The sequence below is a fragment of the Tyto alba genome, unplaced genomic scaffold, assembly GCF_018691265.1.
Source record: "Tyto alba isolate M040663 unplaced genomic scaffold, T.alba_DEE_v4.0 Super-Scaffold_2, whole genome shotgun sequence".
Taxonomy (NCBI): Eukaryota; Metazoa; Chordata; class Aves; order Strigiformes; family Tytonidae; genus Tyto; species Tyto alba.
The window spans coordinates 45,129,430-45,151,834 of NW_024881282.1; the positions used below are offsets into that span (position 1 = coordinate 45,129,430).

The following is a 22,405-nucleotide window of genomic DNA, read 5'->3' on the forward strand; positions in this document are numbered from 1 at the left end:
TAGGGCTGAAAGAGCATGCTTGAGATGAAAGTCATGTTGGAACAGAATTGCAAGAGAGTGCTCCAGCTGCTAAGTTCCAGTTAAAATTCTCAAAAGAACAGAAATTTTATCACATCTACTGTAGAAAAGTTACTTCTTTTCCATCGGTCTACATGGCACAGCATGGAATGGTAGGGAGAATACAGAAAGTGTTTGCATTTAAGCCTAACACATTAAGAACCTACATTTTTAAAAAACTAGGAATGGTTAAGAAAACAGTCCTGAAACTATATTGGAGTGAGGGGCAAGACATTAAAAAACCTAATCTCTGAATGTAATTAAATTAGGTCATCTGCCACAACTAGGTTAAATTATAATATAGTATCGATAATTTTAAAATTGCTAGTCTCAAGAAGTCACATATGAAATGACCAAAATTAGACATTCTTCAAAGTGAAATCCTTTACTGTTGAGAGGCTGAGGGAGGCATCTGTTGAAGAACAACAGATGAATAGGATGTCAGAAAGCCATATAATGTGATACAAATAATTGTAGTCGAAGTTTCTGAGAAATAACTTAACATACAGAGAAAGACAGGCTCTTTCTCCAAGAAGCAAACAACCAAAATTTTCAAAGGTTGGAAATGAGTGATCTCAAACAAGTATGCAATGGTGAAGAGCAGCAGCTTTCAGACTAATACCCTGTGTTTACACAGCTTTTCGCAAGGGCTCTAGATATGAATGTGCCCTTGTCCAAGACAGTGACAGACTGAAAATGACTACAGGAGAGTCAGGATTAATTCAACATCTCACCAGATGATTAATTCCAATAAGTAGCTAAGTATGTTCCCAAAATTATGAAGTCACAGTTTACCCAGTGCCACCACTGGAGGATTAAGAGAGGACTGTAGCTGAACCAAGTAGAGGTCAGCTAGGGCTGTCTCCTCGTGAGTCACTGCCCCCAGTTCTGCATTACACAGAAATTAATAGCTGTGAGGGCATCAGGGAGAGAGAGAAGGACCAATATTCTTTATTCAACCTTGAAGCCAACTACCACACCACCAAACTCAGAGAAAAAGGTACCACTTACCTCCTCAGAGAAGTAAAAGTCTTACCAAGGGAGCTACTTTATCTTGAATATTTACAGGGGCTATGGAAGACTTTTGTGATGAAAGAAAAGTGGACTAAGTCCAGTTAGAATTTTTAATTTTTTTTTTTTTTTTTTGCTATCTTTGTCACCAGAAGATAGGGATCCCATGCAAAATGTGGCACTTAAGTTTGAGTTTCCAGAGTTAGGGTGCACTGCATGCAAAATGACCAAACCACAACCTGCAGATAAAAGGAGTGTGACATAGAGTCAGAAGTCACACTGAGCCAAGGCTGGGGGAAGCCAACCTGGTTTTTATGAACAAATAGAGTTTTTCCAAAAAGGGGTGCAAGCCTGTAAATCTATCATATCAGGATTTCTAATTCAAAGATCTACAGAGATTTCTGTAATCATGTACTGGTCTTGGCTATCTGATTACATACATAGAGGCAGCTGATGTTTCAGTCCCGGAAGTACTCAAGTCATTCTATTGCTGGTTATGACTGAACTAAAAGAACAATTTCAAAAAAACCCAAGCCAAAATAAAAAAAAAAAAAAAAATCCAAACAGGAAAGAAACCCCAAAAGAACACAAATATCCCCTAAAACCCATGATCAAATTCAGGGATATAAATAACACATGCATTTTTTCACTATGTCAGCACCCACAAATAAGTGATGTAACACTATAACTTGTTATGCACAAAACAAAGTCATGAAGTCAAGTGTTGAAAGGATGGAAGAAGTCAGAAGTCAAGCTATATGCTCCCCTCAACTCCTCTCCCCAGTCATATGCTTTATGGCAGAATGCTTATTTATTTGATTGCATACTAGTTTTCCCACCGGCCCTTGCTTCATTTAGCATATAGGAAATGAGGAATCCATATTGCCCTTTTATTTTCTTTAAATGCAAAATTCCAGCCCAACCTGTTACAGCTTGGCAAAGTTTCAAGCAATTAACAAGATCCTTTAAAAAGTAATGCAAGCTTCCATAAGAAATGGAGTTATTATCTGCTGGTAGTGTGTGCTGAATGCACTGCCAAATTTCAAAAAGATCCAAGGTTCTCATCTATTTTCCATGATGGATTCTGATATAAGAAGAGATTAACATCTTTGGAGTACTGGCAAATTCAATTTTTAATATGTTTTAAGATCTCAGCTACTTCATAAGATAACCTCCTAAAACTTTGAGAATATTTCTGAGTGGCACATCTAGAAAAGAAGCTATAATATGTCAATCTAAACGTCAAACTGTAAAGAAAGATTTTATACCCCTGAAAACTTTACAAGGAATTCTCTATAGCTGAACATTTTTTTTTTCTGAAGTCCGTTTTCTGCCCATCAGCCTTATACCATCAAGAATTACTATGCTATAAGCAATTAGAACATGTCAGTGCTACAGAAAGAAGTAGTTAGGGGGTCTGTTATTAATTTAATCTTCTGAATGATTTACAATGACATTCCTATCTAAAAAGAAATCAAATTAATTTGAAAACTGACAAAGGCTCTGTCACCGCCATACTCAAAGACCAGAATAAAATTAAGTAACTGTTAACTGAAGTGTTTATTCAATCGAGTGATTTTATGTGTTTGATGCAATTTTAATAAAAGCTATTCTGCCTTAAGATAGTTTTCCAACAAAATTACAGAGAAAACATGTATGGATTGACTTCTATCACATTCAGAATGCATTTGTGCGTCTGAGATTAAAATAAGAAAAATGTTATTTGCCATTTACAATTGTGTATTTTTTATAAACTTCCAACACAAATGATTCAGTAATTAGGAAAATAGCAGTGTCGATTGGCAGAAAATATGCAAACTAATGTGAGCCAGTTTCTACAATCACTTTAAGAATTACTTAATTTGTAAAATCTTTCAAAACTCATGTTAAAAATCTGAAAGGTCATACATGCACAATTTATTACTGAAACTTGTCCGATCTATAAAGATCAAGAGAGTTGCATTCTACTTTCCTAATAAAGGTAACAAGAGAAATTCATGGCAGTGGAAACCTTAAGACATAAATTGACAGTTATTTCAGTTCCCTAATCCATATCAACATGCAGACACATGCAGCATTGCCTGCACAATGAGTGGTGGCAAGAAATTCAACAGCTAACTGAAGTAAATAGAGACAAATCAGTCATTCAAAAATTTTTTTATTTTTACAGTTCATCTTATATTTTGTTATTTTTACACCCATTTCTCAATATATTCCAAAAAAAGGAACATTATTTAATTGTAACTCTCATTTACTAGTGTTGTACAAGAAAGCACATTAATATGCAACTGAAACACTACTTAAAGGAGTGTATACATAGTTCATTAGCACCTCTATTAATACTTTATGACAAAGGAATGAGAAATGAGCTACCTTTTAACTAGACGTACACCACTCTAACTAAAATCTTCGTACTCAAGTGGATTTTCCTTGCCATAGAGATAGATCAGTTGCAAGACTACCGTTCTCCAAAGCAGTATTTCCTCATATTTCCCCAGAATCCTTGGGATTGAAAAATAATCTTTCAAAATAAACAAAAAAACAAACAAACCTCCTCAACAAATTAAAACAACAAAACTACCCTACTAAAATGATCCCAGGAGAAATTAATTAACTATAATTAAAGAACAATAACAATCATATTAAACATTAAATATTTATATTAAATAGTAATACTAATAACGTATTGGCTTGCAAGCAGCTATTTCCCCTGAAAGGCTAACTGTATACTCAGTAATGAAGTGGAATATGACCTTAATACAAATCGTCAAAAAAAAAAAAAAAAAAAAGAAAAAAGATTTCCTAATATGTATCACACATTGTTAAAAAGCAAAATTTGGTACCATTTACATAAATGTATGTTATATGGTTTTAGATTAACCTCTCATCTGCTGATTTTGGATTTCAATGTTTCAGATGTACATTGTCATATCAAGCAATGGCCAAGTCCTTGCAGGAGCATGTTACACTTTATGAGCAAGTACAATGGAACTATGGATGTAATAACACTGTGTCTCTATAGGTGCCACATACCCATACTTCTAGATTAAGAACCTATGTCCCTCCTGTGGTCCTCCTCTTAGGACCCCTAAAGATAGTGCTGAAAGGACAACTGAAAGATTATCTCTGTAAAGGAGACAATGCAGGGTTAATCTGCCTTACATCATCCTTCTATATGTTAATTATCTGCCACTCAAATTTCTGGATAGTAAAAATATAATCTAGAAAATATAGAATTTGGCACTGACAACAGCAGAAGTCAAAACAGAAGGGAAGATGGAGTTGCACTTTGAAAAGGAAAATCTCTAATACATACATTCAGTCAGGATTTAAATTTATTTTTTCCATCATTTCTTTGAATTGACAACATAAACAGGTTGTTTTAGAAAATGATGGAGAGGTCAGCATCCCTGTGTACCACAGTATCACAAGGGGTTTGTGTCTTTCATAATGCAACTGTGCAGGCTCCTTGTGCAAACCAAAGCCCCAGATGCACTTACCATAAATGCACTTCCCTAGATACATAACTTCCTTCTTTCTTCCCTTAGGGTTCAGTGCATCCAATAACATAATAAATCTAGAAGCAGAGTTTGATGTTATACTATACTGATACACTGCAAAAGATCAACAGTCTTGGTGACAAATATGCAGTGCATGCACATCTCTAAAACAAGTGAAGTATGCAAACTTAATGAGCATCAAGTTCTGCACAGACTAAACATATTCTGTTTGTGTTTTCCTTTTACAGAATAATCTCCTTGAAGATTTCAAGGAACATACTGTATTTTAAGAGGGTTTTTGATGGATGGGAGTCAATCCACATTTACTTTGGTTGAGCAGATTCCTATAGGCCTCAATTAGTCAAAGCAAAGCCTTTGATCTCATTTAATTAAACCACTAAGCTACTTTTGAAAGAAAGTACCTAAAGTGGAAAACAGATATAAATGAAGGGCAAAATAAAATCTGTTACAGCATAGAACAGTATGGGCTGTTTCCTGTTGTACAGTTTTCTAGTGAAAGAAATATATTGACGCAAAGAGAGGCATTGAGATCACCTGAGATAGATAATGTCATTTTCATTTTCCAACAGATGTACAACCAGCAGTAAATCTTAAGGGTACAAACTAAGAATTCATAACTGAACAAGTGATAGTACTCTTTCCTTGCTTTTTACTTTATTTACACACATTTTAAAGATTTTAATTTTTTGTTAGTAAAATATAGACGTTATGCCAGTATAGGTTTCTTACAGCGTTCTTAATGGAAATACTTTTTATTAGAATCATGCCTAGCAGGGATCCCTGTAGTCCAATTTCAATATTGGCCCATGTTTTTGGTCTATAAATATTACAGTTATACTTATTTTCATACAAACACCATATGTTTAAAATACAAATGCATTTCAGGCTTAGATTCTTAGTTCTTTTCAGAATATTGCCCAAGAAAAGTCAAGTATTTCACATGAAATTATAGATCAATAGTCCAAAGAGATAAAACTAAGAAAACCTGAGAACCTGGAAAAAAAAATGCTGGTCTCAAACATTGTGTCCACTACCCCCTCAGCAATCCACTGCTGTAACCTCCATATCCAGCTTGAATCCCTCAAACAAAACAAAGTGAAAAAACGAGACATTGTAATCAGCCCTGAGATTTATACTCAGATTTGGACAGCAGATATAAACTGCCATAGGGAAGAGTCAAAATAGCAGGGTGGAGGCAGGGACAGGGAGAGAAGGAAGCACAGCCTTTTACTCCTGTCACTATTGGAGTGGGGTCCATTCTTATTTCTCTAGAACATAGAATATACATATGGAAGAAAAAAAAAATCCCTTTTTTTCAACCAAGCTAGTTTCAAAAGAAAAAAAGTTTGTAATGTATGTTTAGCAAGAAATTACCAGCAACGTTTCATGAGATGCATAGGAAGCACACTGATGACTGGAGCTCAAACAAGTGCAGGTACCATGCTCTGCATAAGTTATGATGTGGGATATGTATTTCACAGCTTAATCATCTTTGGCTTATAAAAAGTAAGTCTTGCACAGCATGAACTGTAAAACTATACCAGCAAAAGTGTTTCTTGGAGTTCTAAACAATATTTAAAAGTAATTCAATAAAAAAAAGCATTTAAAGGGAGCAAGGGGCAAATGGGATAGGAGTCTTAACAATATTAACAGGTTTGTACAAACAGTCACATCCACCCAAAAGCATAATCAAATAAAGTGATAGTTATGTTATAATCATCAACACAGAAAGTCTCTCTGCATGCTAAGCCTTTGTACTTATGATGCAAACCTCTGCACCAGATGTAAAATCTGGCTCCCCTCTCCTGTTCTGTACCTGGCTGCCACTTGCATGATTTGTTTTCTAACCATGTGCAATGTAGCAGATTAGCAAGGAGAAATCAAAACTCTAATCTGTGGATCATTAACTGTATTCACTCCTGCAGTGTTAGCTTCTTTTGTGACTTGCATTTCTCATCAAAAAATGTTTGCAAGGCTTTGCATTAAATACATTTGAAAATAGACATTCAGATGTTAACTGGCAAGGGTTGATGAAGTGTGATCAAGACATTTGTCTTTAAGACAGTATTTTGCCAATTTAAATCTGAACAATGCCACCTCAACATCTTTCTTGTTACTGTTCAGTACTAAAGTAGAGCCTCCATGGTCCACCTCACACCACTTAACTGGCAGGAGTATGAATTACTGTAGCAGGTGGGCCAGTGTGGTTTTAAAAGCAATGTAATGCAATCAACTGTACAATATCAGATTTCAAGGAACTCAAAAGACATCTAGAGCAGAGGCTGATCCTTAAGCAATCCTAATATTGGCATTAAAGTGTTCAAGATCCCACAGGGACCATTTTATCTTTTGACCCCAGGTTTTAATTGAAACTTTAAACAAAATATATTGCCTATTTAATGCAGCTGAGCTGGACTCTGGCCTTTGTAGTGCGTGTTGCCATGCCAAGCAAATTAATCTGTGTAACCTTAGCATGTACTTTTTAATTTACATCAAAGAAATATGACATAGAGAAACTAAATACCAAGTCAACTCTATACAGCTTGTTGAATAATTATTTTGATTCTAGTTTTAGAGTTTTAATTTTTAGCTGTTTTGGGTTCTTTTAAGAGGGAAAAAAAAAAAAAAATGGTTTTTACTTTTTGGTACAAAGCCAGAGAAACATATGGTTTCCTTAGCTGAGTTGTTGCACACCTGGCAAAATAAATCACAGCAACAGAAGACTAAAATCTACCCTGCAACTTTTCATATGCACAAAGTTAGAACATCTGATGCTGGTCTTCTGGCCCTGCCTTTTGTACCATGAATAAAATGCAAAGTCAAATGGATAGCTTGCTTCTTGAGGCCCAGTACTTCTTCCTTTAAGAGGCACGTTACTCAGAGTTTTAAAGGATGAGAGTCAGACAGGTAGACTGGCAAACTGGAGGAATGAGTCATTGGCTTGTCAGAGCAAAAGGCCAATAGAAGGAAGCATGGGAAAAGAAGTGTAACACAAACGGGACGCAGGTGGTGTAAAGGCTTAACACTGCTGGCCTGTTAATGCTACCACACTCGGAGTGCTGGAGTTCAAACCCGAATTTGGTTTAAACAGTTTGTCTCCTGTTTATTCTCTTTCAAGTATGTCATGTATACCATACAGGGAAAAAATCCTCCAGAAAATCTTCAATGACATGATTGAATAATTATTAAAAACTAGAGGAAACACTGTTTTCCTACATCACATGTCAACACGTGGCAATATGTGTGTCACTCAACCAGGCAGAGCGATTGCCAGAGACACAGAATACATTAATCACAATAACAACTGTAGCAAATAATCCTCAAACTGTAATTGTTCTTGGATTTCATAAGCTGTGAAGACTTTTTCCACATGTAGAGAGACAGGGAATGACCTTTCCTGCCCAAATAGATGGGGAGCAGTCTCCAGTTTCTCCCCCTTCCTCCCCAGCAATGAGCATACAGTGAGTGGGCACAGCCCAGGGTCAGGTCTGTGCAGTTCCAAGCGCACGAGACAGGACTGGCCCATTTCAGTTCCTCTGGTCTCCCTTTTAAAGGCAAGAAGTAGGCAGACGAGTTTATGTAATTCTGTTTATCAAAGAAATTGTAACAGAGAACATGTTTATAATTTTATCTGGAATATCCAAACAGAAGTAAACAATTCAGTCAGCCTTCTAATGCCCAATGACATGGTATGAGCTGCAGGGCAGATGCACTTCTGATAACGGATGTAGTTGCCTTGCTCTCCTGTCACACCTGACGTAAAGAGATGACTGAATAGGTGTTTAGGATTTATCTCACCTAACTTGAGCGAGGAAGTCTAAGCTAGTCATCTCAGATCCCTTTACAGGAGAAGTATGCTTGAAGGGGATTATTTGTATAATCTAAAATAGATGTCTAAATCAGATGGGCTTAAATACTCCCCAGAGATATCTTCTTCTTTTCACATTATAAAGTGAGAAAAGCTACCTAACTCTGTCTTGTCATCTAACCTTTACACTATTACAGGCAGGAGAGACTAATCTAAGTAACTGCAGTCATGTATGCTCGTGTAGATGCATCCAGGACAGCTTTAAACAAATCAGTCTAAGTCCTGCTGTTAATATAGCTGCACTGCATTCAAGTCACTACCCGACTTTTTATGTAGCCTCTTGGCTTGCCTTTGCACCACAGTCAACAAATTACACCTCAACAACTAGTGTGAAGCAATTTCTGGTTTCCCTGCAACAGCTGTCATTACAACAGCAACCAAAATACAAATATATGCTACGTTAATGACAAATTGTACTTTACGGAGCTCCATAATAGACTGTTGCTCTTTTCAATAGGCTGAAGGGGGTTAAAGTAAGCTTAGTTGACCCGAACTTGTTATGCCACTAGGACATACATGAAGTGCTGGAGGCTGCCTAAAGGAAACAGAAGACAGAGTATGGGCTAAGCAGTGGAGGGAAGAAGTGTAGCAGCATCCAAGCCTGGGAAAAGGACTGAGCTGGTCTTTGTCTTCATTATCGTTTTGTGAGTTAATAAATGCAAATCCCAGGAACAGAGTGAACTTGGACGTCATGGACTGTGCTTATAAAGGAAGCTGAGAAAGGCCTTCTGAACCTAAATAGTAACCAATAGGTAAAAAAGTAAAAAACTAAAGATTCTTACAGGTCATACTGGTTCTAAATGGAACATCTATTCACAGGAAAAGAAAAAGTGTGGCACAGGCCTACTTTGTGATGGATCAACCATTGTGCTAGAAACAGCACTGGTTTACTTTTGCCAATTTCTGTACTTCTGAGGAGCACTTTTATCAGAATTATGAAATATATATCTGCACTACAGAAGGCAGTCAAACTTCAGAGGGTTTGCTGGAGCACTGCAGTACTTCAGTGATCACTATAGGACAACAGTAGTAAGCAGAGGCTTAATTCACAGAGTGGTGACTATTGATAACCCCACCAAATTTAGCAGCATTTGCTGATAAATAAAAACTGATAAAGCAATAGTTCAGCTAAGACTCCCTATGAAGAAAAGTACATGCAATAATCAACTTGTGCGTTTTAGGGATTTTAGCCATTTGCATTAATGTAAGAAAGCTCAGCATTCAGGGAGAAGTAGGTCTTCTGTTGAGAGGTAGGTTGAACTGTACCAACTGTTAAGGAAGTGGTTTAGCTATTATTGACATCAGATACTTTGTCAGTGTGACAAGAAAAATACTCAATTTAGCATTTACAGAGATTTGCAAACATATAGCATCAGTTACAACTACAATTTTAGAATACTTTTTTCCTATGCCCAAGTACTTGTAAGTAGGTAATAAATGATGCCTTTCCTAAATAAGGAAGGAAGAGTGAGTGGTGTCTTCTCTCAACAACTATGTCAAACCAATTGCTATCAACCAATACATTCCTTGTATTTTACGCATTGGGAGGGGAAAAATAGCCACAAAACACCACATGCTTCCTGTTGTTCCTAATTGTTTCTACATATATTTTTAATTGCTCTACTTTGAACTATTTTGAAGGCATCTTACATCCTTTTCTGTCCCAGATAGGAGCTCACAGAGTCTACTAGGCCAGGCACTGAGGTTGTTTAGCAGACACACATGCCCTTTCATAGAGAATTCCACTTAAAAGCACCTATGGAACAATGAAGAACCTGCCCTCTTGTTTACAGATCTGAATACTGCAAATACTAATTCATATTATCTTCTTTGTTTTTTTTCTGTTTAATGTATCCTGTATAAAGATGTAAAGAAGAACATGAAGAGATGAAGTTAAAATTTAAAAACAAAAAACCACCTCAGCTAAATTAATGCTTCTTGCAGTACTCAAGGGACTCAAAAAAAAACTTTGAAGGACAGATAGTCTGGTCCTGGAAGAAGAATTCTCTCACTGCAGATGTCTAACTAACAGTACATCAGTGGGGAAATAAGTTCTTGGCACTAGCTGCAAAAAAATTCCAACTATCTCTGTGGGCCTGTTGGACATCTTGTTGGTTTACATGGAAATTTAACATCCAACACCCACACTAAATTTTATGTTATAATCAATCTCATTCCATTTTCTATGAAGTAAACACAATTTCTTCTTAGTTTCAATGATGACTAAATGGGAGATTAAAAAAGCCTGTATGACTTGCACGTGAGGTGTCCAAGATCGTGGATGAGAGATTCTGGAGGCAGAGAAAAACACTATGCATTCTAAATGTACAAGTGCTGCATGAACACTCTTAAAGATATCTAGTATCTAACAGTCTTATAATTTATTGCACCTTATCCAGCATTGCAGTTGCTGGCATTTAAGGTCTGAACCTGGTTTGGCTCGTGTCTACTGAAAGCAATTATTTTTGTTTTTATTAGCTAATTCATTTGAGCACCAGGTGCCTGGCTAAGCTCTTTTGTTTCACCCTGCCAGACTCCTCAAGTATCTTTCTGAAGCACTAACAATACACTTACCCATCATGTTGTATAAGCTCTGTGGTGCAAACTGCCTTGGCATTTTCTGTATTGCCTCTTTGTAAACCACAAGGGCATCCTGAAAAGAAATACACAAAAGGGACAAATCATTAGTAAAGCACCAATTTCAAAAGCAGTCTTCCACGTATAAATTAAGACCAAACTACCTTTCACAAATGAAAGGTGCAGAGAGAAAGAAAACACATCACTGTCATAAATATCACAAAAAGTTCACATTTCTCATTTACAAAAGTTTTACCAAATTCAGTGAAGCTTACTGACAAGAGATCAAAGTAGTTCAAATATTGCAACTCTTTTTCCAGGTGGAAATAAAAGAAACACTTGTTTAAACACTTCAATGACTCATGAGTTTATAAACATATATAAACTTCTATAGCCTGTCAGAGAATATGGAGTAATATCAAACTGCACACAAGGGACTTACTAATGACTAAGCTACAGTAAGTGACCTAAATATAAAGAAATAATTGTCTACTGCCAAGTAACAAAAAACCATAATCCTCAAACTGATGCCTGCTCCACAGAAAGAATGAGACAGACTATAGTGTCAGGAATGCCAAAATTAGATTCCCTCCACAAATGTGCTGTGCCTTGAATTACTTGATCACACTTTTATGATTCATTCAGCACTTAAGATGCTTACTGGTCTGTTAGCTCTGCATCATTTTCTACATCATCCCATCAAATAGTCACATCTTGTGAAGGCTGAAATATGCTTGAAAAAAACCTCTAAGTGTATGATCAAATCAAGGCTGGGTCAGACTGCAATGACCACCAGGCAGAAATCTGATGGTTTACATTCTTAAAATCCCTTGCACCTCCCAGGCATGGCACTCCAACTCTACACTCTATTGGCCATGCAGCCGTCATGCTGCTGTTCTTGTATCTTTACAGATATATTAGCTGTCTGTGTCATGGTTTTAAGCAATTAGTAACTGCCATCTGACAGAGCTAGATTCAGCAGACAGATGACAGAGAATCCATAGAGCTTGTGCATGCCTAATCTTAAGCAGCTGAGTTAACTGTTGTAGTCAGGAAGAATTGTATGGATCAAAACCATACATAACTCCTGTTCTGAAGTATGCCCAGCAATGCAAAGAGAGAATGACTTTCTTTCAAATACTGTTAAAGGTCAAAACTTAAATGAATGTCCAGTTTTAGTAATTTCATCTGGAACTATAGAGAGGATTCACAACAGTCACACATAAATGAGAGGGGATCAGTGCAGCATACGGTTACATTAAAAATATCTAACCTACTTTAGCACTTAGATCAAGTTATCTGAAAATAACACATAATAGGATGTTTTTAATCACTGAAGTTTTGAATTGTTCCAACTAGGTTTTCTTTTTGGAGACTCAAAAGCAAACATAATTGCATTTTTTCAACTAAAGATGGACTTAGTCTGTTGAATTAAAAAGCCAGTACGCTGTTGGCTGGTCTGTAATCAGGCTATGTCCTTTGCATACCAGTCATGGGGACAAAGCCAAAAAGAATGATTTAACACATATCAGAGGTGACCACTGCTAATGTTGACTCTGCCACCAGAACATCACACTGCTAAATATCATCACACCTGTGGCTGCAGAGAATAAATATTCTCTGTAGAGAAGGCTAATCTCGATTTGGTAAAATTCAATCAATTTGTGCCTGTCGTGTATTTTGAAAGTCTGGATGGAAGCAATAGATCTTATTTATGTATCGAGACTTTATCACGATATTGTAGACAAATCTGGAGTCTTACCTCATAGTGTCCTTGTTCATGAAAAAGTTTTCCTAAGTTATAAAGACAGCTAGTAACAGAGCTTTTATGAGCATGAGGATCTTTCAAATTTTCATCAGGGATCTCTGAACACTTCAGGAAAGTCCTCCTGGCTTCTTCTGTCTTCCCTTGGTTCATCAGGATGATACCAGTATTTAAATAGGCAGCTGTGAAGATGGAAAAAATATTATATTTTAATGGGATTCCACTGTTATATCTAATATTTGTTTTGCTTCAAAGTAATGCCTGAAACAGATCCCATGGTTATCTAACTTGGCTTTATATAATATAGATCAATCACTGATGTAAAGAGGAACATATAAGAGGTAAAAGTTCAGAGACAAGGAAAGGAAAAAGTGGCTACGAAGACTGAGGAAGGAGGGAACACTGGTTAGGCAGGGTGCCCCAGTTCATTCCTTTTATTAGGACTGTATCAAGCATATAGCTTCATTGTTTGAAATGTTACAAAAATATATACATATGTTTATAAATATATAAATGTATGTGTATATATACATATGTAGAAGATTCAATACTTAAGCTACAAAAAAGTCAGCAATCTTAATATGCACCCACTTAAAATCACAACCCATTACTGGCAACATCCTCAATTCCTATTTGCCTAAGGCAAGAAAGGAAAAATGAAAGGACATCAAAAATATTCGTATTATTCACTCACACCACGTACCATAAAAATCAGGGTCTGGCTGTAAGAAAAGGAAAACAGGAACCTGAAAATTTGGGAAGTGGCATCTATGGCTCACCATTCCAGATCAGAAGCATTTTATGTTCTACCAGTGCTTTCCAGTGTTATATCTTTATCTGCTTCTTCCCTGTGCCACATTAAATGCAGTTGTTAACTAATAACACTTTCTTTCAACTGAAAAGTACACAATTTCACCTTTAGTTTTCCAAATGAAAAACTTCTGAAAAAAAATAAAGTGTTATTAAAGAGTAAGATTTCCTTAATAAACTATAGTCAACATTATGCAAGCTTGCATAGTTGAAATACTTACAAGCTAGCGTGGGTCTGCTACCAATTGCCAGTTTATAGTAATGCAATGCCTCTGAAAATCTGCTGTTTTCCTGAAGTAGTAATCCCCTGCATAAGGACCAAAAAAAAAAAAAAAAAAAAAAAAAAAAAGAGACAGAGAGAGACACATTACTGCAAAGCTGCAAAGAGTAACTTCAAAATAAATATTAAAACCAAAACACTGAAGTAACAAAGATAAATATTTCAGAAATATAACAACTCTGCATATTACTAACTATTCGGCAGGGAAATTATTTTGTCTGAAAACAGGATTAATTCATAGACATTAGGTGCATCCATATGGCTTTAAAAAAGCAGATATCAAACGCACTATTTTTGGCTTCCTTGGTGCCCTGGTTTTGAGTGAGTGGTGGGAGTTTTGGTATCAGGGGAAGGGAATACAGAGTTGTCCTCCTCTTGAAGCTCCCCTGGCTCCAAGTCAGACCCACCTCTGCACCAAGGCCACGCCAATCAGCTGAGCCTCTGTGATAAAGAAGGGACCTGGGAGGAGGAGTTGCAGCAGCTGTGTGAACACCAAGGTCAGTGGAAGAATGGAGGAAAAAGGGAGGGGGGAGGTGTGCCAGAGCAGAGACCCCCCTGTATTCCGTGGTAAGATGGCAGGGCGGCGCCCCCCTGCCACCCATGAAGGTCCACGGCGAAGAAGACACTGATATATGGCCTGTGGGGGGTTCCACATGAAAAATAAAGGTGGCTGCGCCCAAAGGCATCTGGGAGCCAGTGAGAAGAAGCGGCCCCCACTGTTGTAGTTTGTCTCTGGCTTATTTTCTCCTTCTCAGCACTGCGGGGGAAAGAAGGAAGTGGCTGCATGGTGCTCAGTTGCCCTCTGAGCTCAAACCATAACACGTAAAAAACAGAAGATTCAATTATTCAGTTGAGAAAATAGTAGACTGAGACTTTTTAAAACAGATGGAGTTTGCTGGAGCTATTTGTAACTAAGTCATTCATGTTTAGCCTGTTATCTTTTCTTGACTTGAAACAAGCAGATCTTTTTTAAGTGCACAATAAAGTTAACCACCTGACACTTCATATGTATTATCTTAACTAGTCCTTGTTGAGCAATTTCACTAGATTTTTCACCTTACAGCTAAGTACCTACATCAGTTCAATTTTTTCCTGTCTCCTTTCTGCTCTGAACAAATTTAGTAACTGAAGAGGTATTTGAAGTGCTATCAAAAATTATGCTGAATACCTCCAGTCCTCAGTTTTATAGTTCATGAGCTTTAATTAAAGCTTTTAAGACAATTATTGTTGTGAATTATAGAATACACTAGTCACACACAAATTTCTGAGAAATAAGTGGTATGGACAGCATTGACATGAATTTACAGTTGTATACTTAAATGAATGCTCAAAGCATAACAGTCCCCAAAGCTTTAGGAGACTGAAAATAGCATATGCAAATGTATTAAAATCACAAAGATTTAAGAACCAGTAATTTCAGCATGCAGACTCAGACCTTATTATCCAAGGGTAGATATCGCTCTTCATACTCCTCAAAGTATCCATGAAAAAATAAATGTAGCTATTTCTTTTAGGTGGAAAGGTTATCATATGTATTTGTAGTTTCCCTAACCTACAGCAATTTTCATTTCTTCCTTTATGCTTTTATCTACTGCTAGCTTTTTGAACTGCAAAGATGTTGGATATTTTCCATCTCCGATTTCTAACCAGAGATATTTTTTTTTCCTTCCAGATCCTCAGGAAAACTTTTTGAATTAAACAGGTGGACTTTGGGGGAAGAAAAGAGTAGGACAGTTAAGTAAAGAAGTAACCACCATCTGTGGTGTTTGCTTCCTATCACTGGGTTAGGATTTTACAAAATGGAGGAATATATCCTCTTTTTTTTCTATACTATCTCTCCATCAGCACCACGTGGCCTCACTTTTGAAACTATCTCTCAACTAACCTCAAATTAAGTAGTAAATGACTTTAATATTAACAGTACTTATGTTCAGTTGGTACTTGCAGTAATATGAGCAATGAGGGAATAACATTCAGGGTACTTTTTGGCATGGCACCAAGGATTTTAACTACTGTCAAATGTCTTGTAGGTGGAATGAGATATGACCGTCAGGATAGTAATAACATTTTCTAAATTTTCTAGAACATGATTTTTGTTTACTTTAAGAAATTTTATAGACTGCAATTACTCCAAGGGAAATTACTCTTATTATGGTATTTTGATCCAGTTTTCTATTGATTGCAGTAGAATTAACATAGAAATAAATTATTATATGGCCTGACATTTAAGATGCTTCTTACTTTTTAAAAAACCCAAAAGGATTCTTACACACAATTTTGGGACAAATTTATCACAGAAATTCCATTCTTATTTTAGTTCTGGAATAAATAATTTCACATACTAAGAGAAGTAATATAGTAATTGGTCAACTTGAACAAAATAAATTACTTTGGTAAGGGTACAACATTTGTGCTTTATGGATTAAAAGAAATTTTATTTATAATTATTACCAAATTGATCTTCTGTGTTCACTACATGCTCTAGTACTGGCACTCTTGATTAATTACTTGATACCTTAGGTGTTTGTTTTTTTCCACTCCCAGAAGAATTTTTTACTTTTTAAAGTTGTTCCATTAACGGACATTCTCTCATACACTCATACTTTTTTTTTAATATATACATATATATATAATGTGTGTAGATATGTACATAAACCCAAGGTGCTCAGATTCAAGACTGAGTGCTGAATTCCAGCAAATAATTAGTTTTTTATTTCTATTTGTTATGAATGTCCTGATTGATGGCTGTTTTTCCCTGTGGCTTCTGACAGTACAAAAATTAGTAGATTTATGAGTCTCTAGTTCTAGTTTCAGATTAAACAAAGTCAGGAAAAGGCTTAAAGGAAAATTAAAAAATAATATTTTTAGTTCAATTCAATTAACACTTAGGGGAGTATGCTTCTGAGAGATAACTGGCTTGGATGGTCACCGATGAAGGGATAAGTAGTTATTTAAATAGATAAAAAGATGAGGAGCATTGCATTAAACTGGCAAAGCATTCCTGAATTTACAGTGAATATCAGAGGAGTTTAAAGAACAGCTATATTTCACTTCCAGGATGAAAAAAATCAGATCCTCCCTAGCTTTAAGCTCAAAAAAACGCAGGCATATAAATATGCTCACCAACCTCTATCCAGTTACTCACAAAATGCAACTAAAAGTAAAGCCAAACACTTCGAATTTAGTTACTGCCAAAATGAATACTGCCTTTGAAATGTCCTACTTCTCTTTTTAGAGTGTGTATTATAATCCAGGTCTCTAACTACATTATTGCTCACTATTACTTCCACAGGTCTACTCTCTCATTCGCCACACAAAAAAAATATAAATGAGTAATAGTTCAATATTTACTTTTGTCTCCATTTTCTACAAGTAAAACACCACCACCTTCATATTAATATTTAACTTTTGAGCAAAATACAAAATAAGTCCCAGGATCAAATGAAAAACTACTGTTTATTTCAAAATTAGGTCAAGAAAATCTGCAAGTCCTCAGGTCCCATATTCATCTTTCCATTGCTGCATTTCACAGCACCTAAGCCACTCCCGGGACAAAAACCCATGCTGACTTTCAGCTAGGCATTACACCTGAGAGCCAAACCCAAGGTTCAGAAAAACAGCAGAGACAGCAGGGCCTGTGAAGGACCAGCATCCCAAAGGAAGGGCCCTGGGAGAAGAGCAGGGATCTCATTCTCGAGGCTCTCTGCCAGCCACCCCAGCCGCGCTGAGTTCAGACAGCAAACCCCGGGGTAGCCACTGAAAGTGGCTGGTCCTGAAAATTGTTCACCGTTGTCAAGACAAACACAAAGCAAAGAGATGGGCTCAAGTAAGTAATATCTTAAGGGAATGTGTCCTTCACTATATGGTTGCAAAAAGGTCATTAGAGAACATACTACCAAAAGGGTCTGTTGACCAAAAGAGTCTGAGAGGTTGAGCTTAATTACCTTTGCAGTCTGTTAAGTTATATTAACAACTTTTCAGCAAGCTTCAACTGGAAGTTTGATTATATATTCTTTCTTTCTCCCTCAGAAATAGGTGAAGTATGAGTTATTTTGCCACAGAAACAGTTATTTTTTCATTGGAGTTTCATTTAGAGTCTCTTTCACTTCAGAACAGAGGCCAAAGCCACGTGAGGAAAGTTCAATATGCCTCCTGTGTCTTATTTTCACAAGGTTTAGCATTTACTATATTCCAGCTAGAGAATTTTCATCAAAAATACTCAAAATTACTTTAAAATCACTAAAAATTAAAGTTATTTGTCTTTATAAAGATATATTAAGGGCAAAATTTTAAATAAAACTTTTATATGCCAATTCAACTAGAGAATTGCAAAATGTCCATCAAGCAAACTGACCGTGGGTGTACAAAAAGAAGTTGCAGAGTCATAAGCTGGGAACTAATAGCTACATAATTAGTACAGTCAACTACTCTTGTAAGAAATGAGTTGACTAGCTATGGAGTAGAGGAACATGGGCAGAGGCAGATGAAGTGAAACCCATAGATGGTAACCATGAAAGTCTGTGACCTCCTCAAAGTTCTTAGGATCTGTTTGTTCAGCCCCAGTTCCTTGTTTCCCTCCTTAGACAACCCATTTCCCTCCAGCTGATTGCTAGGGTTGAAGTTAGCAACTGGCAATGCCAGATGGAAACTGTGCTTACTTGTCTACTGGCTCTCAAACCTTTTAGACAAAAATTAGTTCCTTTCCACTCACCTGGAAAGGAGTGAAAACAGATTAATGGCAAGTCTGTAAACAATCACAAACTCTAAAAAGGATTTGGTGCATGATATATTTCCATCTTCTTTTGTATGTGGGAAAAAAAAAAAAAAAGACTAAATGTTTAGCCAAAACTTTCTAATTTGTCTAGCAAATTTATCTAATTGAGCAATCAGTTTAAAGTTTGCTTATCGTGCTTATTATTATGCTTTATTACACTGAAGACACCTTTAAAAAGCTCAGGGTACATTTGTAAAGCTCAACAAATATATAGTTCTACTTCACTTCCTTTTAAAGGAGACAGCTGATTTTCCTCTCATATTACCACTTCTTTTGTCTACAATAAATGCAAGGAAAAAAAAAAAAATTTGCTCTACAGGAACACTTTCTAGATGCAGAGGAAGACTGTCCCTCAGCTGTGATCACACTTTGTGTGCACTGCCAATTCTCTGGTAGCTCACCCTTCCCTGCGGCCGGGCAGGTGGCTGCGTAAGGAAGTTCCTCCTAAAGCCAGGAGTGGATTTGTTCTTGACATGCCTTCTTTGTTTACACTTCAAAATGATAACTGCTCTTTGGATGTTGCTGGCAGAGGGGAGAAGGAGCAGGCAGAAAGAATACAAAAGCAGCAACACAGTGCAAAGCACTGAATGTAAACCAGTGGTGGAGCACAGTAGTTGGCATGTGTTGAGTACGTACCTATCTTTTGTGGTTACAGACACACAAAGCCTTCTTCCTTCCTTACACAAGGATGAACAAAGGAAAGCACATCCTTGAAATAAGTATGCTTGATACAGAAGAGTAAGCTCAAGTGATTAACTTGGATGAAGAGCCTGAAGTCTTCTGGAACTTTTTAATAAACTTTCTAGAGTTGTTAAGAATACCACGCTAAATAAATAAAAAAGGCATGACCCCAAAACACTCCCTGAAAAAAAAACAAAACACAGGAGCAGTTGCTTCAATTTTGCAGTTCCAAAACTTTTTTTTTCTCTCCAGTCCACCTCCCAGTTGTAAGGTAGATAAATTAAAATGTTAATCGAAACATGCAACTTCCGTTCAAAGTTTACTGGCATCACTGGGAAAACGTGAAGTCTATCAGATGGAGGAAGGGTGGGGAGGAAGTCAGTTGCTTCTTTAGCTTTGTAAGACAAGTACTGTGGAAGAATAAAGTTTCTCTCTAGAAACACACGAGGGTGAAATTACTTGGAAAAGAAAAAGCTACTTAAACCATAAGTAACACAAAGGACACCATAAGGACACAAAGTAAACGGTTATAGATTATGCATGAATTAATTTAGAAATAATTAGGAAATAGATTCTAACTAATGCAGTAGCAAGATTCTGGAACAATAGGATTTTTTTTTTTTCCTTCATTGCTTTTAGCTAATTTTACAGTGGCGTGTGAATCAGTTATGAGATGAAGGATACGTGCTGACTGTTTGCAAGAGTAGCAGACTTCACCCAGTGACTTAGGAAGTGTCTCAGAATCCTGTTTGTCTAATAGGAGGAAAAATACATAGAAGAAAATAATGTGAAGCAAGTTCTGGCTATCTAGAAATTATGCACATCACTTCTATAGATAGAATTACTCATTTAAATACATGCAGGAAAACATTTACCCCAGATGAGTTCTTTGCAACCATCCTGATTTCTTTAAACTGCTACCTTTTATACATCTTGCTTACCTAGCAACTTGAAAAATCTTCCTGTCTTTCTTCTCTGCTTTGGTTTTGACCTATAGTCACTGAATACTAATGGCAAAAAACTATTTTCAGGGACTGGAAAGCAGTCACAAAATATAAACAGGCAGTAGACAGTCTACCATTTTTTTCAAGTTACATATTAATTTCTTCCTGTTTTAGTCCTATTAAAGCCAGCTGGTCTACTTACAAAGCAAACTCCTCAGTGATTAAAGGTTGCATAAATTGACCAAGTGCAATACACAGGAACTGTAACTGTCATCAAGGTAAACATGTATGTTAGTGAAATAGTTATGAAATTTTAAAGCTAGAGACAATATTAAAACATTTTAATCAATTTTGTTTGGTAGTTGATAACAGCTAATACAGGGCCTGTTAGCTATTATTTTGCCATGACTGCAGTTCATCCATGCCCCAAGCTACATTCTTCCCATTGATTTCAGGTGGGATTATCTACAAAGAACTATATTTAACTAAATGCTATGCTGGCAAACAAAGAAAGAAATGGAAGACAATCCTCTTTTATTCCCCACACAGATGTGTCTCCAGCCACACAGTAATAGAAGATGTGTCTTGCCTAAGGCAACTCTTTCACTGTCATTCAAAAAACTAGTGGTTAGAAAGACAAGTATGGATGCTACAGCAGCCCAGTACATGAAACCATTCCCTGGTCTTTAATTAAGGCTGTTTTGTTGCTTGTTTTTTTGGTTGGTTCTTTTTCTTTTTTTTTTTTTTTTTTTTTTTTAAAGTAAGCCATTTAGCTACTCAGCCAAATGAGTACTAACCTGTAAGTCTACAACTAGGTTTCATTAACAAGAAAGCCAGTCATTAAAAGACAGTACAAACAGGGAATGTTTAATGTTTTCCAATAACACCCTTTTAGCAAATATGTAAATGGAACATAAATCCTACTTTTTAATCGATAAGAACCCAAACATTCTCAGTAGGCACATAGAATGACCAGTCCCTTTGCAGAACTCACAAAGCACAGTCATCCATAACACCATTAGTATGAAAAATTAAAACAAAACAATTACCCCCAAAACAACCTCTGATCTTTCAGATAGCGCAGTCAAAGCTCTGTCTTGTTCACGTGCCGAGGAGAACTTACAAGATGGGCTTTTTACAAAACTGAATGACAATGTCTTCCATTCAGTCCAGGAGTCTGACAATTATTTTCCTAATTGTATAAAATGGACGAAGTTTATGTAAGGACTACGTACCACCACAATTTCAAATACTGAGGCGTGTAATTGAATAGCTAGGTCACTGAATGTATTTTAGCTCTCAATATTACTAACAAAAATACCTACTTCATACAGGCCCTACAAAGAGTCCTGGAGCAGAGCTCTGCACTGCAGGACACCAAAGCGGCCTTTGAGTGCTACCTCAAGAGCTGGTCTCACAATACAGCATGATTTTATCAAGGCAACTTTGGTTACAGTAAGACACAAATTTAAGCTGCTTCGGCAGGGAAAGAACTAGCTGGCAAAGCAGAGATTAATTCCAAACAGGTTTATAACAAGCTCGCATTCAGAGCTGAGAAAAAAATAATCAACTACTTAAACAGACAGCAGATGACACATCCTCTTTGCTTTTTAACTCAACATCCTGAACTAAAAAAAACTTGTGGGCTATCAAAGAAGAGGAACCATAATCTTGACTCGTTTCCTACTACGTGAAGTGGTGTAGCAACTTTGTCTGGGGCAGGTTCAAATACAGTTCAATGCGGGTTAGTAGGTTAGCCTGCTTTTAGTGCTTTCCCTCTCTGATAGCTCAGCAAAGGAGATTTTTATGCCAGCACCCTTAAAAGGCAGAAGCAAAGGGAACACATTTCAGATGTTATATAGGCTATCAACAACAGACAAGGAAGAACTTCGCTCATATTGATTTTTACACAAGGATGTGGAGTTAAACTTCGCATATAGAATACTTCTGCAATCCCAGGTTTTACAGAATTAAAATTTTGGCTACTATTGAAGACTGTACCTTAAAAAAATCTAAAAAATCCACATTTATTGACATAGTTCCCTAAGTTTGCCAAAGTAAAGTTTATGGAAAGTCATAATATGAACTTATTCAAAGAAATTAAATTATATGAATAA

The 22,405-nt window shown here is 36.5% G+C and overlaps 1 protein-coding gene across 3 annotated transcripts in view; it reads right to left on the reverse strand.

The window, feature by feature from the left end:
* The window catches only part of TMTC2 (transmembrane O-mannosyltransferase targeting cadherins 2), a 255,259-nt gene that overhangs the window by 61,701 nt on the left and 171,153 nt on the right, over positions 1-22,405 (reverse strand). For all 3 annotated transcript variants that reach the window (XM_042792917.1, XM_042792918.1, XM_032999850.2), the window contains 3 exons: positions 13,831-13,916; positions 12,797-12,981; positions 11,032-11,110 (listed from right to left, as the gene is read on the reverse strand). In XM_042792917.1, coding sequence (XP_042648851.1) covers positions 11,032-11,110; positions 12,797-12,981; positions 13,831-13,916 — 350 coding nt within the window. The remainder of the gene's footprint in view (positions 1-11,031; positions 11,111-12,796; positions 12,982-13,830; positions 13,917-22,405) is intronic.